Genomic DNA, 17499 nt, shown 5'->3' with positions numbered 1-17499 from the left:
CCCCCCCGCGCCGATACTGACATAGTCAGTTTTCCTTCTTGTTTCTTTTTTGGTTAGTTTGAGGAATAAAATCATAACCATAATTATCAATGCAAGGCAAGTGTTGGGAGACTCTGACAGATTCTCTGCTCACCATGTGTGAAGGCGCATGCAGGATGTGCCTGGATCCCTAAGTGCCAATTTGCTGGGAGCCAGATTTGTCACTGGAGGTGACAAGGGAACAGATTTTCCCATAATGAGTCGCCTTGGCGCCACACTCTGAAAGTCTTTCTTTACATTTCATTTTTTTTCCAGAAACCAACAGGGGAGAGACATTTTTCTTGCAGAAGTGAGGGAGGGGGCAGGCAGCATTCTCACACTCACCCGCACAGGTTCTTGCTCCAGTCAGGGCTGTGCACGGCTGGTTTGCTTACAGTCCTGTGTCTGGTCAGCTGTTATACTACATGGATGGTATCTGGTCCTCCACCCCCACCCATAGTTGTTTTCCATGGTCCTGCAAAGAATTTATCTCAGCTTTCTTCACAAGTTGGATGGGTAACTAGCTGGCAGGCTTTTCCTGCAGCTTGGGAAGAGAGAGCTGGAAGTGGTCTCTGCCATTCTTGCCTTCCCTTCGTGTTTCTCCTTCAGATGACTTTATTCCCACTGTCCTGTGGCTGTTTGATCTTGAATATTGGAGCCTTGTACTTGCGCACAACTGAGTTGATTTTCTCATGAGAGTTTCACTCAGGGGTCTTGAGAGTGATTGCCTAGGAGTATGGGCATGAATCCTGGTTCAGAGCCAGAGTGTTCATCCCACAGACAGGAAGCTGTTCTTCATACACAATCAATAACTTGGGAGCTTGCCTGTCCTTTGTTAAGTGGTTCCATGGAACCTTGCCACCAAGTGCTTATATTCCTCAATCCTTCATCCTGGGAGTGTTTAAAATAGGGGACAGATATTTTAATCGCACAGGAAGGTTGTTGAATAGAAAAGGCCATGCCACATGCATGGTGGGGCGTGACATCCAGGTGACTCAACAGAGTGTTCTATACCTCTGAATCCAAGATCATCCAGCAATATTTAAAGACCCCATGAGGTGCACCAGACCTGCAAAACCGGAGCAGTTCTTTTGGGTTTGCCTAAATTAAATTGTCAAAAATCATTGATACTTTATTGTTGAAAAATTGAAAGCTATGCAGGGGCCTGGTTAAAGAGCAGACATGACAAGAGGGAATGCAGTGGAAGTCAGGCATATCTCCCTTCTCACCTCAAAGTCCCATTCCTGTGTATCTGCCTTGCACTCTGGAGTCTCTGTACACAGATGAAGGTGTTTCAAAATGGATGTGCCTTCACTTTTACCCCACCCCCACCCCAGCAGATCACCTTTTCCATGGAATGTTTCTCTATTTCAGAACCATGCTCTATTCCTTCCCAGTGGCTCCTTGCCATGTTGATGGCAACGCCACATTTGGTTCCATCTTGAGTCTCCTTCTTTTTCCTGCCCCTCCCTTTCTGTGCTGTGTCACAATGGTTATGGCTCCATTGTACTCTGAGAGCCTTAATATGGCTTCTGTGTATTCAGTTCTCACTATCCACTGAGACTCGCTGGCCAGATACACAGTAGTACCTAAGGCCAATTACTAGGCTGCCTGCCCTGGAGTTACTGTGCCCCAACTCATTGACACAGAATTTCAGAATCTGATTCACTGAGGGGCGAGGGCCCCAGCAGCATAAGTACCAGGAAGTGAGTCTGCCAATCCTCCATGGACTCATTGGGTCTGAGAAAAGGCCTACAAGAAAAGGTTGCTCATCTAGTAGACTGTCACTCCTACTCACAGAGGCCAAAACCACTGCAGGGGTGGAGTGATAGTTCGGCCCCCTTTTCACATCCATTTTCAGGGATGCACAATTAGTTAGAGTTTGTCTTAACACTCGTGTGTGTGTGTGTGTGTGTGTGTGTGTGCACTGTAGTAGTACAGACTGAATGTTGGGGCTTGTGCATTCTAAGGAAGTACTTTGTAACTGAGCTATAGCCCTTTACATTGTAGTTTGTGATATAACCCTCTAACTTGTCCAGGCTGGCTTTGAACACACAGCACCTGGGTAACCTTAAGCATACCTTAAATTTACAATAACTTCCCGTTGGCCTCCTGAGTAGTTATAATAGCAGGCAGGCCTATGCCATTAAGCTCACTAAAATTCTTCCTGTTTTTAAAATGTGTAATTTGACAGCTCTGTTCAATCCTTCTCCCTGATAGGCATGTGTGTGTGTGTTTGTGTGTGTGTGTGTGTATGTGTGTATGTCTAGTATACATGTGCATGTGTTCCTGTAGACAAATGCATCTGTGAATGTATACACGTGTATGCTCAGGCCTGTAGTTAGGTATCTTCCTCAATCACTCTCCTCTTTATTGGTTGAGATAGGTTCTCATTGAATCCAGAGGCTACCAAGTTGCCAGACTAGTAAGCCCCAGGGTTCTGCCTATCTGTGCCCCCAGATGTAAGCAATCACACCTGGTTCTTGTGTGGGTACTTGAGATCCAAATTCAAATCCTCATTATTGCATGGCAAACTACTGAATATCTCTCTAGACCCCTTCCTGCCATCCTTACAATTAACCACATCCTTACATGAACCCAATGTTTTATGTCAACAAAACATCTTAGGAATATTTTTATTCTTCTCCATTTTTTTTTTACACACTGTGAACACTGTTCTATAGTTATAACTTTTCATACTGTAATAATACCTGGTGTCTGTCCACCTAATCTCTGATAAGCAGCCCCAGTTGGCAACTGTAGTGTGCTCTGTAGTATGAGGATATCAGTATTCCTTGCTTCTCTTATAGTGACAGCCTTGTTAGTGGCTTATTTGTGGTGGGTTTCAAAAATAAAAGTTTTCCCCCTGACTTGCACAAGGCTGTATAAGGTAGGATTCTATCTCTGGGCTCTCTTAACCAGTTTTGTAAATCAGGACTATGGATGCGATAATTCTGATCCTTCCTTTTGGACTCATCCTTGACTCATTCAGGGCTTAGACCCTCCCACCCCAACAACACAAAACACACACACCTCCCAGGGTCCCAACACAAAGGTGATAGTAGCTTAGACTTGAGTTTGTGTATTCAGTTCCGTTCCTAGTACATAGTTACTTGCTGATATATTCTTCTCTTCTATTTAGGGGGACCCTGGGATCAAAGGTGACAAAGGACCACCAGGTGGGAAGGGCCAGCCTGGAGACCCTGGAACCCCAGGCCACAAGGGTCATACTGGCCTAATGGGCCCCCAAGGACAACCAGGGGAGAGTGGCCCTCCTGGGCCCCCAGGGCCACCTGGCCAGCCAGGATTTCCAGGACTGCGGGTAAGGATGATGGTAAAATTTCAGACATAAGATTCCATGAGAATGGAAGTGAAATGGAGTTTGTGGTCTTTGGGGAGAACAGCATGCAGATACAAGGTTTCTGGGGAATGGCTTTACAGCAAGGGACAGAGCACTCCCTCTCTCTGTGCCTAGCCTTTGAGAAATGTTCTCCACACTTGTTAGGATAAAGTGGCATTGCCCATGTAGCTCCAGAGATGTTCAGTAACAGATTCTCATCTTTGCCATTCCTTCTGCCCCAAGGATGATAACTGCCAAGGCTTAATGTCTTGAGCTGTAAATCCCTTCTTTCTTGGTACCTTGGGCAGAGGTAATTGAGAAGATGAGGTCTTATTGGTCCAACAAGCATCATGGGTGGTTCACTATCCATTCACTGCAGGGCGTGACAGTCCTCTCTACTGTCCTGGGCACTGAATGTGACCAGAAAGCTTGATGACTTTCTTTACACCTATGTCATTCTAGTGGCAAAACTCTTTATCTTGCTCTGTATCACAGACATAGGTTGTTAGTTAGGTGACAGGAACTGAACCCTTGATGGGCATTGTTGTCTGCTCCCTGTGACTTCTTCTCCTTGGCAGCCTGCTTAGTCATCTGGAGAGTTTTATGTTCCCTCAACACAGGCATGGTCACTCCCTGTTCTCTGACCTTCTGTGGCTTCACCATTTGCTTCTGGTTGTCGTGATTCTAAAGATCTTGGTGCCCAAGCCTGTCCCTCTTGGCCAAGGCAAGGGAAATTAAAAAGACTCAGTTGACTCAGTTGATATCCAAAGCCCTCATGAAGCCTTGCCAAGCTCTGTGTGTCCCCTTACTATGTAGAGCAATGGAGCATCTGGGGCTAATACAAAGGTTTCTGGCCATAGAAGAATAAGATAACAAGGATCTATTCTGTGCAATATGTTGTACTGATAAAAGCACAGGGGTACCCATTCTTAAGGGTAGCACTACCCTACAGAAGTCAAATAGGAAAGAGTGATCCTGATAGGGCATAGAGAATCCTTTCCAAAGCCATTCTGAGAATTATCATCACAATGTGAACACTTAGCCTTTCCTATAAATTCCTCAGCTTTCACTACCTGCTTGTGGCCAGTGTGGACTTGAACAGGACAGAATTGGCCCTAGGGACTATAGAAGAAAGATTCTAACCAGGAGAGTCAAACTCAATTTCACATAGGAGGCAGCTCATATACTATGTTCTGGAGGTAGGAGAGCCTTTGGAGCCATGCTGCTGAGGCCCAATATATGGCTGGTTTTATGGGTGCAATGGTATATACCAGGAGAGAATACACTAAAGAAGATATAGGTTCATAGGAAAGGAAATTGTGACTCCGAAAACCTAAAGTCCAAGTGCCATGCTAATGGCATGCTCTGAATAACAAAGAAGAGATGAATGTGCTGCTGATGTGGCATGGGGTAGATAGAGGGTGTGATTGCCCTTGTCTGTGCTGCTCACAAGCTTCTTGATTTTGAGGGTGACCCCGGGATCTTTGAGGAGGAGAGTTACTGGGAAGCTGAGTAACTGCTTCCCTCTCTCCTAGGGCGAGTCTCCATCCATTGATACTTTACGGCGCCTGATTCAGGAAGAGCTTGGGAAGCAGCTAGAAGGTGAGTAACTTGACTTTATTGCTGCTGCCAGGGTAAAATCCCCAGTGAGCAGTTGTTGCTTTCATCATTAAGTATTGGGCCAGGTGAGTGTGGAGCAGCAAGCTTGAGAAGTAACTTGAGGGCCCAGCTTTACACTTCAGATCCTCTCTCAGCTTCTTCCTGGTCACCTCTATTGACAATGACTCTAGTGAATGATGATGCCAGATACTACCATCTGCTGTGTGGTGATCACCTACACTTTCTGTGTATTCGACCATGTGCATGATTAATCAGTGTTCTGCGAAGGGTTGTAGGGAGCCTCATTGAACTACAGAGGAAGAGGTAAGTCAGAAGACAGAGAAGATTACTGCAGTGCCCTCAGAAGACATCTGTAATTTCTTTTTGGCACAGAGGGCATTGAAAGAGAACAGTTGGCTCTGCTTCAGATAGCTTTAAGGTAGGGTATGGAGTGGGAAGCTAGAATGGTAACAGCATTTGGGATTACCATCATGGGAGGGTTCTCAGAGCTTGAGCGTGCCCAATGACAGCCTAGTAATGGCCATGGGAGACAGCATGGTTTTTGGGAGGATAGTGAGGAGCAGGGAGGATGAGCTACTGGAATATAAGTTTGGGATTTACAGCCTTATTTTATGTGCACTGTAACACTATGGTCTGTGTAGCAGCCACACTTCCCATTTGCCCTGTGATAAAAGCTTAGTAGAAAATGCTCACAAACCTGTGACATGAAAGAAGTGAATCCTAAAGGTGCTTCCACTCCCATGTTGCATGTCCCTTGTCCCATGTCCCAGTATTGTGTGTCTCACACATTCGGACTGTGCTGGATACGAGGATGTAGAAGCAAAGTGCCCCTCTGGAATCTAAGTAAATATGCATGGGCTGTAGATGTGAAAGGTGAGCGTAGGCAGGGACTGGCTTGAAAGGATGTGAGCCCCACTGGACAGGGCAAGTCTAAGAACTTGTGTGTGGGAGTTCCAAGTTCTACCTCTTGAATGATAGACTTGTCAGTGATGGAATGGCTTCTGCCCTAGTGGAGTGTCAACCACTTGTTTTTAAGGGGCCTGGGAACATCTGCTGGAATGAGTCCCTTTCAAACAGCCTCTGAGGAAGAAATATCAACTTCCAGCAAAGATAAGAAAATCAAAGACCCAGACAAATTCATCAAATTGTCAAGGTCACTTAGGTAGCATCCACAGACCCCTGGGCCTTGTGAAGGTGCAAGGGTAAAGGAGTCAATGAGGCAGGCAGAAATCCTACCTCTTCTTTACTCTTATCAGCCAAAATGTTAGTGTTTATCCTAGCCACTCCACCCGTTGGACAGGCATTTGCATCCAATGCTCTCTGACTATACAAACTTAGGTGGCTTTTGGTAGCCGGGAGGTAAGCACTGGATCCAGTGTCCCCCAGGAAAGTGAGCCCACTCACGGTTGGAGCTGTGGGTTTTAAATAGATTTTATAACGCTGGTATCACAGGTGTGTGAGCGTCTCCAATTAACAGCTTATTTGGCTCTTTGGTTGTTGATGTGGGACTTGATTCAAAAGATGAAAGTCACTAAATAGGTTTGTGTAAGCCACTTAAACATCCCAGGCCTCAGTTTCTCCAACTGACAGTTACAGCCACTGCTATTTACTGCTGCTGCCATGACAAAAAGCAATGCTGCTGCTCCTGCACTGTTAATACTACTATTAATTCATTTCTGCTGCTCCTGCTCCTGTAGACATCCACGCAGTCAGAAAGTGTGCGTACGGGAGCTGTTCCTTGTCTTCAGCCCCAGTTGTTTTTTGCTTGCAGTTCTAGCTTGCAGTGCACTGCCATCACGCCCCTCATCGTCTCTACGTTCCTCAGGAACTTCTCTCTTCTTCCCATTCCGTAGCCAAACTTGCCTACCTCCTGGCCCAGATGCCTCCAGCACACATAAAGTCCTCTCAAGGCAGACCTGGGCCCCCAGGACCTCCAGGGAAAGATGGGCTGCCAGGCCGGACAGGCCCCATGGGTGAGCCAGGCCGTCCTGGCCAAGGTGGTCTGGAAGGACCCTCTGGACCCATGGGCCCCAAAGGTGAGTGGACAGCATGTCTGAAACTGTGCTGAATCAGGGCTTGGATGTGGGATGTACACCTGGCAGAGCCTGCATTATTCATCTTGTTTTCATTTCCATCAGCCCGGCAACACTGAATTTTGGCATCACGTAATTTTTTTCATACATTCAAGATTTTCTTACTTGACAGTTTTGAGAAATTATGCCAGGAAGACTGAACCTGCCCCCCTTTTTTTCTTGTTTTCTTTCCATCTCCCTTGCTCAAGTTACAGGGGCGATGCAAATGTTTTCGTCTTCCCCCACCCAGTTTGGAACTGACTGAGTGATATACCATTTAATCTCCAGGCAATAAATATTAAATACCAGCTTTAAAATCCAGCCAAAGGGTTTTGAGCTAAAATGGCCACTAGCTGTCTGGCTCTTTGTCTGGGTAACCTATCTGAGCATTAGAGCTCCTCTTTAAGTAGAAGAGCCTGCCCCAGGCTGCACAGTGGCAAGCAGGTCAGAATGCTTTCTGCAGGCAAGCAGACATGAAGCAGAGATGGAGGACTAGACTCCAAACTTCCAAGCCTGGTCCGCTTCCTCCTGATGGGTGGACTTTTGCGTTCATTTTGGTGACCTTACACTAAGGAATCAGATGAACCTAACAACTTCTCTTTTGATCTGGCATATCCTTATAACTGTTTAGCCATCTATCCCCTGTGATATTTCTTCTGTTTAAAGGGGTTTTGGTTAAATTTGTGTGTTCCTGACTATTTGCATTCATCCATAAAACAAAGTACACAAAATACATGCCCATAGGAAATGTACTTTATAGACTACATTGGATTGTGGCAGAATACTGACCAGGTCTAACAGTTACAAAAGTGAAGGCGAGGAGCTGGAGAGGAACTGCTTTGTGATTAAGAGCTCCTGCTGCAGCTGAAGAGGACCAGGGTTCAGTCCCCAGCATCAACATGAGTGCTCATAACTGCAGTTCCAGGTTATCCAATATTCTCTCCTTCACTTCTCAGGTACCAGGCACACATGTTATATACATGCATATATGCAGGCAAAACATTCATACACTTAAACAATATAAATCAATAAGTACAGAACCCCAAAACAACACCACACACATAAAAAATATGATTAGTGTTCTAAAAGCTAGTGAGCCATTAGCTTTAAATTTAGATTAGAAAAAAAAATGTTATATCCGGGAGACACTTTGGAAACAATATAATAAAATGTATTAATTCCTAGTAAAATAATTTGAAAGAGAGATTCCAGTGTCTTTGCTTGGGACTCTTCTTTCTGTTCTTGTCATGCCAATAACACCATTGGTAGAGGTAACATTGCCAGTAGAATTGATACTAGCTGTAGCAAACATACTAGTGGTGGAAGTAATAGTATTGAACACAGTATTATTGATAGTGGCAGTCCCAGTTAAGTCAAACCTGGAAGCTCTTTTCTCAGATATGATCCAAATATCCCTCTGGAGAACATGATCTCTCCTTCCCTCCCCCTTCTCTTTCTCTCTCTCCTTGAGACTATATGTCATATATGTGTCATTTTTTTTTTTTTAATTCTTAGGATGGTACTTATCATCTGTCTCTTATGGAGTGTCCCTTGTATGTTCCATTGTCTTATTAGATTTGGGTATTCCTTAGATCAGAGCTGAGTCTCATGACTATATGTTGCCACATCCCCTAGTATGTTGAATTCATTTATTTATCAACCCAATTCCTTCTTCATGAAAGTTCGGACAAGAAGCTTTGAGTGCACTGGCATGTACACCAGTAATCATGTCATACATGCAGGCTGATATGTGTGAGTTGTGGGTGTGTGAATTTGGGTACCCATGGCTTAGCAAATGTGTAACTGTGTACTTTGTATTTGCTTCTATGTGTGTGAATGTGTAAATTTGTTATGTAACTGGATCAATGGGTGATGTGTATGTATAAAAATGTGTATCTGAAAGTGTGTTCAGAAGAAAGCTTCTGTTTGTTTTCATATATTCTGAGTCTGAAAATATGCTGGAGTGTGTGTTTATGTGTGTGTGTATGTGGGGGGAGGGTAATTTACATGAAGAGTATTGTGAACAGGCTGGTGCAAGTGCACTGTTTCAGTGATATTGGGCTGTATCAGTGACACAGGGTATCCTGTGGTTTGAGACTCTCTGTCTCTGCCCTTATCATGGCTCTCCACCACTCAAGATGCATATTCTTCCCATCAGGTGAAAGAGGAGCCAAAGGTGACCCTGGCACACCTGGAGTTGGCCTCCGAGGAGAGATGGGTCCCCCTGGAATACCAGGTATGAAGGATCAGGGTCTCAGGCTGGGTGGGCCTTAACCATGGAGGCAGGGCCACACAGTGCTACTCTTGCTTGTGAGAAGAGAGGAGGACTTGGGCCACTCTAAGGAGAAAAAGAGAACTAACTGTTTAATGGAATATTTCTCAAATCCATGAGGCATACCTTCCAAATTCAACGTCCCAATGGCTTATTTACTATTCCAAAATGGCCAGAATAAAGTATAGTGATGTTTCCTATGTAAAGATATGATCAATATTTGGGATGACTCAGAAGCAATTTGTTCATTGCATATTGTACCCATGACCTCCCCTAAAAATTTTCATTGTAAGGCTGAATATTTGGCTCAGAGATTAGAAGCACTGTCTGCTTTTTGTAGAGGAACTGGGTTTGATTGCCAGCACTCACCAGGCAGCTCAAAAACATCTGTGACTCTAGTTCCAGGGGATTTGACATCTTTTTCTGGTGTTCACCAATACTTCAAGTACTTAAATGAAAGCAAAAGAGAATACAAATGAAACAAACATGAATAAGTACTCATTAAACACATATCATACCCCAGAAATATACAGAATTATTATGTTTCAATTAAAAATAATAAATGACCAAATATTGTGAAAAATGGACCTGGCGAGAGAGGTTGTCATATTTTAAATGAGTTTGAGAATGTTAGAGATGCATCTCTCCTTAGGACTTTCCATCTATACGTGAACTCACCTTAAGTGGTTAGAACTCCATAGGCAAGGTGACAGCCATCTTCTTAAATCCCATACTCGTTCATTAATATTTCTCAGAATATACCCAGGGAAACTTAGTCAAAGGTTTAGCCAAAGGCCAGCTCTCTTGGAGCTGAGGGATGGTAGGATCCTGGGACTTCCACTTCTGAAACCTAGAAATAACTAGGGAAATGGCAACCGGTTGACCACTGTGCCTGGTGGCTATACTGGAAGAGCTCCTGACGGTAGTAGCACTTGTCACACTGGAAAGAGGAGAATGACAAGACTCTCAACTCAAGATTGTCAAATTCCACCTCACCATCTATTCTATTAGAGATGGTAATGTTACATAAATACTGTTTTTATTTTGCTTATTTTTTAAATAGAATATAAAGTAAGTACTACTCTGAAATAGGAGAAGTTGTAGAACGGCAGATTGGAGTCCATCTAGAGGAGAGTGTATATAGACTATCTGGCAGGTTATACCTGGCAAGATTGAATCAGGGACCCTTGGCAGTACCTCTCAGTGGAAGGGGTGATTAGCATAGCTGAACCAAGGGTTTCTTGTAAACAGAGCTGTGCACTAAGTAACGCTTCTCAGAACATCAGCACAGTTCCAAAGTTCTAAAGACACTCACAGCAGAAAGGTTCACTTTTTTATTACATTCTAAGAAATACTTTGACAACGTGCTAAGAAGTGAGGGAGAATGTGACCTGTAGAACGTGGTAGCCAAGTTGGCCAACATTACCTAGCACCAAGCTTCCCAGTTGTTCAGGCAAAAGAGGAAGCTAGATGAATTACATGATACCATAGTACACTTGGTAAGTATAGGCAAAGCAGTTTATTTATATGTAATATTCTCTCAGTCTAAATTTTAGACTCTATAATGGCCAGTTATGTATATCCTAGATGTTGTATTTTTTACTTGATATAATAGAATAATATAGGTAAGTATGTGGTTCAGATTTAACAAGTAAAGTTGAGCGAAGTTAATAGATCCAAGGCTATTTGAATTTTGATTTTTTTTCAAGGTCATCAGGTGTCCCTGTAAGAACAGGTACACCAGGCCAAGGCTCACTAGGTTGTTTTAGTGTCCCATTCTGAATTCAGATGTGTCTATAAGACTGTGTGAGAGAATAGCGTTTGGCTTTCTCGCCTGACTTGAGTGGAAAGCTTCCACCCTAGGGGCCTTGAGCTGCCCTCGTCTATTTCTCTTCCCTGGTGTCTGGATTTCTTCCCTGTCTCAGACAGTGAAGGTGCTGCTCCTGCTTGCAAAGGTGCTGTTCTACCTGATGCCCACGTGGACCATTCTCTTTCTCAGTCTAGAGCACCAACAGAGGCTATTCTCTCTGAGTACACATCGAACCCTAGTTCGCAGTACAAAGATTACAGGGCTGTTTCACTCCTGGATAAAGAATGTAAACTGCCTTCTGTTTCTTTTGCTTCCTGGGCCAGGCCAACCTGGAGAACCTGGATATGCTAAAGATGGACTTCCAGGAAGCCCTGGCCCTCAGGGAGAGACAGGACCAGCTGGACATCCTGGCCCTCCTGGTCCTCCTGGCCCTCCTGGCCAATGTGACCCGTCCCAGTGTGCGTACTTTGCCAGCCTCGCTGCCCGGCCAAGTAATATGAAGGGCCCATGAAGATTCTAGAACATCAAAACACTACTATGAATTTCTGAAACTTGAACTCGGAGCCCTTTGGGAAGCCAGAAGCCTTGAAACATTTCAGATCCTCATTTTTCTCTCCCCTTCCTACCTCCCGCCTTTTCTTCCTGTCTCCCTTCTTTCTACTATCCCCTCCTTGCCTGCCTTAATTGTCTCTTCCCTTCCTCAGAGACCTCACAGTTATCAAAACCAACAGATACTGTCAGACAGTCAGGTTACTATTAATATTGTTGTTATTGTTTGCTGTTATTTCAAATGCGAATAGTTTGGGGGAGCTTCCTGGTGGACAGGAAGTAGTTTCCTGGATCAGCTCCCCTGTCAGCACTGGCTGATGTGTGACAGCCAATTCTGAGGAACCCTTGGTGCTATGCAACCCTGACCATGTATGCACTTGCTGATTTTACCTCTTTCCTGAAAGGAAGCTTTAAAGGGATGGAGACCATAAGGTTGTTTCCCCAGCTGTGCCTAAATATGGCTCAGGGAAAAGTAAGTTTGAGATCTCCACCTCCCAGGAGAGACTTGAAGCAAGAAAAAGAATTTGCAGCCTGGAAGAATTCATTGACCTCTGGAGACAAGGTGCACATCTGGAGTTCAGAACTGCCTCAGGGCATTGGGGAAGGATGGGTATCCTTGGTGCTTCTAGCTACCAGAACTCCAAAAGAAGTCACATAGAATTGGCAGTAGCTTGTGTCTGGGCTCTCTAAGAACAAGCTAGTGCTGAAGAACAGTTCCCAGGCGTGACTTTGCTTCCAACCGTGGCCTGGACCCCTTCAAGTTCCTCATACTGGTTTCAATTGTGTGAGCTGCAAAATAAAAGTGTTCAATGGTCCCTTGCTTTACTTACTTTTAGGTGGTTCACTACCAAGTACATGGGGGAACCTATATCAGTCATGCCTTTGTGTGTATGTGTGTGTGTGCGTTTGTGTGTGTGTGTGTGTGTGTGTGTGTGTGTGTGTGTGTGTTCTACATGCACACCATGAACAGGTGCTCACTAAATGTATTTCCCTCTCAGTTGCTCCTGGGTATTCATTTCTGTGTGCTAGCCTCTCCATGGCACTATGGGAGTCTTCTTTGAACTGCAATACAATGCCTAGCTGTTCTCTCCAGATGTTCATCACCACACTCTTTGAGGATACATCCCAGGTGTTTGGCATGTGAAAAGAAGTCCTTCCAGCATGCTCAGAACCACTTCGGGCAGGGTCTGTTGCAAACTGGAAAGTTGACTTCAGTAGGATGATTCCTGTGGATGTACATCCTTACTAGCAGTCTGAACGAATTACCCTTTTGGGTGTTCTCCACTTGACTGAGGACACTGATTGATGGATGGACTGATGAAGCTCTCCATTCATAAGATGTTTTAGTTACAGCTTCAACTGCTGTGATAAAACACCTTGACCAAATTCAAGTTGTGGAGAAAAGGGTTTAATTCAGCTTACAACTCTCAGTTTATACCTAATCACTGAGGAAACTCAAGGCAAGAACCTGGAGGCAGGAGCTGAAGTAGAAGCCATGGAGAAATGCTACTTACAGGCTTTCTCTCTATGTCTTGCTCAAACTGTTTTTTTATTCCATCAAGGACTGCTTGCTCAAGGAGGGAACCACTCCCAAGGAGCTGGACTCACCCACATCAATTATTAATCAAGAAATTGCACTACAGACTTGGCTACAAGCCAGTCTTATGGGGAAATTTTCTCAATTGAGGTTCCCTCTTCTCAAATGACTCTAGCTTGGGTCAAATGGACATAAAATTAACCAACACACATGTCCACTCCTCTGAGTGGCCGGTTCCTCACAAACTTAAACAGCATCAGTTCACCAAGCTACGCTATTGTACCTCTTGATTTAGACACTTTGAATTGGTTTAGGAACTAGAAATATAAGCTTCCAAAGAAGGCCAAAAGATTGATTAGGTAGAGAAATATTACTTTAGTGATTTTAAATTAAGATCCAAGATCTATTCCTTGTATTAGGCAGGTTGGTACTGATGCAGAAATTGTTGATTGTGGTAGGGTTGAGGTAAACAGCATACATCTGTTCAGGAGAGGTTTTCTCAGGAGCCTCTTTGATCTCTACCAACTCAGTTGTCTTCAATACAATATAAGATGCCAAAGTAATGTACTATTTTTTGTTGAAGAAATATCAAGAACTCAGAAGTCTCTACCAGTGATCATGACCCAGAGGAAGAGTCACATATAGTGTGTGTGTGTGTGAATGCCAAGAATTTGGGAATAAAATATTTACCCTGACAAAACTTGGTGCCCTTTAACACTTATTTTTTATTTTATTTTATATTATATTATTTTATTTTTTGTTAAAAGAAATATATCTAGGTGAGTTTTTGATCCACAGAAAAATTAAGAAGAAAGCAAAATTTCATATGTATTCCTAATCCCCCTATCAAAACTGCACTGTAGAATACACGTGTGCACAGTTGATGGACCTGCACTTTTAGCAACTGGCACCCACACCTTACATTCTGGTTCATTGTTGGACTCTGGATTTGTTCTTAAGTACAGTGCCATGTACCCACTAGTATAGTTTCACATAGGAGTTTCATTGTCTCCAAAACCTGTTGTATTCTACCAAATCATTCCTTTCTCCTCCCCAACCCCAATAATGATGTTTTTTATACCCTTTCTGTAGTTTTGCTTTTTTTTTTATAGGTCCTATAGATTAAAGCCTTTTCAAACTGCCTTCTTTTTGTTAGAAATATACACTTAACATTCTTATATGTCTTTTGTGGCTAGGTGACTCATTTCTCTTTATTGCTGAATAATATTCCATTGTTTAGAGATGCCATAACTTTTATATCAACTCTTCTACTGACTACCATCTTGGTTGATTCCTAGTTGTCATACTTATGAATAAACTCCTGTAATTATCCACTCATTAAATATGAAGGAGTGTTCTTGTTCCCATTTTGTGTGCTCAGCATTTTGCATCTTTGCTCTTATGTGTACTGCTTCTCTTGCAGTTTCCTGATGACAGAGAGGCGCAAGCATCTTTGTCCATTGTCATGTGTTATGTTTCCTTTGGCAAGATGACTGTTCAGAGAATTTTGTCAATAAAAAAAAAATCCTTGGGTGGTGGTGGCACACACCTTTAATCCCAGCACTTGGGAGGCAGAGCCAGATGAATTTCTGAGTTTAAGGCCAGCCTGGTCTACAAAGTGAGTTCCAGGACAGCCAGGGCTATACAGAGAAACCCTGTCTCGAAAAAAAAAAAACCCTCTTTTTCATATTGTATTTTATTGTATATAATAGCTCACATCTATTTTTCAAAAGCCTTACCATTTCTGAGATCTGTATTGCTGCAGAACCAAGAGTCCTTGTCCTGTCCCAGAGGAATTGCAAATGAGACAATAAAACCAAATGTATCACATTTAAAATATAAATGGCGGTCCTTACCATGAGACTGAGGTTTTATCTGGTTTTTGAAGATTAAAAGGACTCATACTGGGGCATACCAAAGTCAGGCATCTAGCAGCCAGGTCTCCCCAATCCATGATGCAAGCTTTAGGAACATCAGCACCCTATGGGCATACAATCTGCATCCCAAGGCTGGGGGGACCCTGGGGCTTTCTGTCAGGTATTTTTAAAGAGCACCTGAACTCACTCAATTGTATACAGAGGGCTTGGCAATTGTGTGTCTCAGAAATGCTGCAAAAGTAAGGAGATGCCTGGTCTAATTGGGTGTATTCCCGGCTGTTCATTAATGTAGCAGGAGGTGCTGCTTTAGGGCCATTGTTGCTTCTTTGCTTTCTCTCTTACCCATTATGAAGATCCATATCAGGGTCCTCCTATCACCAGTACTGTGTAGGAGCTAGGTATTTCATAATGTATAAAGTTATGGATGGCAGGCTAGTGAAGCCATTTAAAGTCCAAGACCTCTCTGAGATATGTGAGATGAGGACCAAGATTGTCCTCAAGACATCAGTGACCAGAGTTGTTCTTTATGGAGAGTGTATTCCACACCTGGATCATGCCATCCCCAACACCTATGGCCAGGGAGCCCATGTCCACGGGAGAAAAGGCCAGGCTGTAGGCAAAACCTCCAAGAGAAGGCAATGTCCAGCAACACTCCAGGGTGGTCATGTCCCAAAATTTTACCTAAGAAAAGTAAAGGTTGGAAAAAGCAGAAAAATGGGGTAAAAAAATAAAAGACATCAGTGACCTGAAAAAGTTCAGAGAAACCAAGAGATACCTCATCAACCTTGTCTAGACCAGATCTCTACTGCTGCTTATGGACATAGTCATGTGTTCTTAGTGACTGATTCTGCCACTGTCTTCATATCTTATAGTCCTAAGATTGGGGAGAGAAAGACTGATAAGGAAGAGGAATAGTTCTGTTACATGAAGACATGTGATGCTCTGTCTCCAGGATCTGCTGTCAAGCTAGGTAGCTGCATTAGGACCTGAGAGGAGAGTCAGAGAATGGGTAGATGAGTATAGTGAGAAAATGGTGGCTTTCAGTTAGCATCCATGATGGCCTTTTAACAGGAAGAGCATTTCCACAGGGGATATGATTCCCTTGCTACAAGGGTCCTTCAGAGACAGAAGGTACTTTCAGGATTAGAGAAAACTGCAGGATAGAAACAATCTGGAGATAATGCCATATCCCATGGAATTTGTGTCCAGGAATGGAATAACATGTATACAAGTCACGGGGTATGAGACAAGTATCAAGAGAAACACAAATGGAATGCGTTGTAGGTAGAGTAGGATGTGGAGAGGAGAGGTTATTATGAATCATCTTCTGAATGGTGGGTGGTGGCTAAGAAATTGAATAGGCTTTATTTCATGAGCCCTTGGTGTCAGTAGCTTTGAAGCATCCCTGTAAGGCACCTCCATGGAAAACATGATCCATATAAGAATTGTGAGAGGCAAAGTAACCTGTGCAAGACCCAGCAGTGGAAAGGTAACAGGATCAAGATAGAACCTGTGTGCGTTTTCTCTTGTTCCTTGAGGACAGCAGCACTCCAGTTTCTCCACAGAGCTTTAGGGCAGGTGATAATTATGTGGAGAGATGGAGATGCTGTGATCTGAGAAGCCAAAGGAATAGGTGTAAGGTCAGAGGTCAAAGATCAGAAGCCCACCTCTTTCCAGGAAGATGCCTGGAGTGGAATTATGGTACAGATTAGGAAGATCAAGTCCCTTGGGGTTAGGCTTTGTTAACCATGTCTTCTTAGAAGTCTGGAGGAGATTCAAGACTGGTGGTGACAGCCAGGGGCATCCATGATCCAGGTAAAGGTAAGGAAAACGTTAGAAACCTGAAGTAACACACAGGGCCAGTCTGCTCTGATACGAGAGTGATCATGAACTCTTGTAAGGTATTAATAAATGACTTTTCAAGGGCAAAACATCTAGGCTGCATGACTTCCTAGAGCCACTCCAAAGCAGGAACAACCAAGATTCAGAAGGGAGATGTGAATTGCCTGAAGGTCATGGTGAAGAAGTGGCCTTGAACCAACCTTGCTGCCCTATCTAAGAGTCATGTTTGTCTCTCTTCTTAATTCAGTGCATTTCTTATACCTTAAATAATTTTTGCTTTTTTATAAGTAGCAATACTACAGTGTTTAGTTCTAATTGTCAGCATGGCACAGAGTAGAACCACCTATGAGAAGGACGTCTGAGAATGTGGGAGATTACTTTAATTGCTTTAATTGATGTGGGAGGGCCAGCCCACTTGTGTAGGGCACCATTCTGTAGGTTTGGGGTCTTGAATTTTACGAAGGGGAAAAAACTAGAAGCAGAAAAGTGTACACGAGATAGCTATATTTAGGCTGGCTTACCCTTCCTTCAGTCTCTGCTCCGTAGTTAATCTCCGCAACTC

General features: G+C 43.6%; 1 protein-coding gene and 1 long non-coding RNA gene across 5 annotated transcripts in view; one reads left to right on the top strand and one right to left on the bottom strand.

The window, feature by feature from the left end:
* Positions 1-10576, bottom strand: part of LOC116073526 — a 66279-nt gene extending 55703 nt beyond the window's left edge. For all 4 annotated transcript variants that reach the window (XR_004111848.1, XR_004111852.1, XR_004111853.1 and 1 more), the window contains exons 1-3: positions 10486-10576; positions 10001-10262; positions 9692-9770 (exon numbers count right to left, since the gene is read on the bottom strand). This is a non-coding gene — a long non-coding RNA (uncharacterized LOC116073526). The remainder of the gene's footprint in view (positions 1-9691; positions 9771-10000; positions 10263-10485) is intronic.
* Col22a1 (collagen type XXII alpha 1 chain) overlaps positions 1-12495 on the top strand; it is a 248131-nt gene extending 235636 nt beyond the window's left edge. The window contains exons 60-64 of the mRNA XM_031345491.1: positions 3161-3340; positions 4894-4960; positions 6832-7014; positions 9209-9286; positions 11456-12495. Coding sequence (XP_031201351.1) covers positions 3161-3340; positions 4894-4960; positions 6832-7014; positions 9209-9286; positions 11456-11643 — 696 coding nt within the window. The 3' untranslated portion in view covers positions 11644-12495. The remainder of the gene's footprint in view (positions 1-3160; positions 3341-4893; positions 4961-6831; positions 7015-9208; positions 9287-11455) is intronic.
* Positions 12496-17499: the final 5004 nt, after the last annotated feature.

The sequence above is a fragment of the Mastomys coucha genome, unplaced genomic scaffold (assembly GCF_008632895.1).
Source record: "Mastomys coucha isolate ucsf_1 unplaced genomic scaffold, UCSF_Mcou_1 pScaffold11, whole genome shotgun sequence".
NCBI lineage: Eukaryota > Metazoa > Chordata > Mammalia > Rodentia > Muridae > Mastomys > Mastomys coucha.
This window is presented reverse-complemented; position numbering and strand designations above follow the sequence as displayed.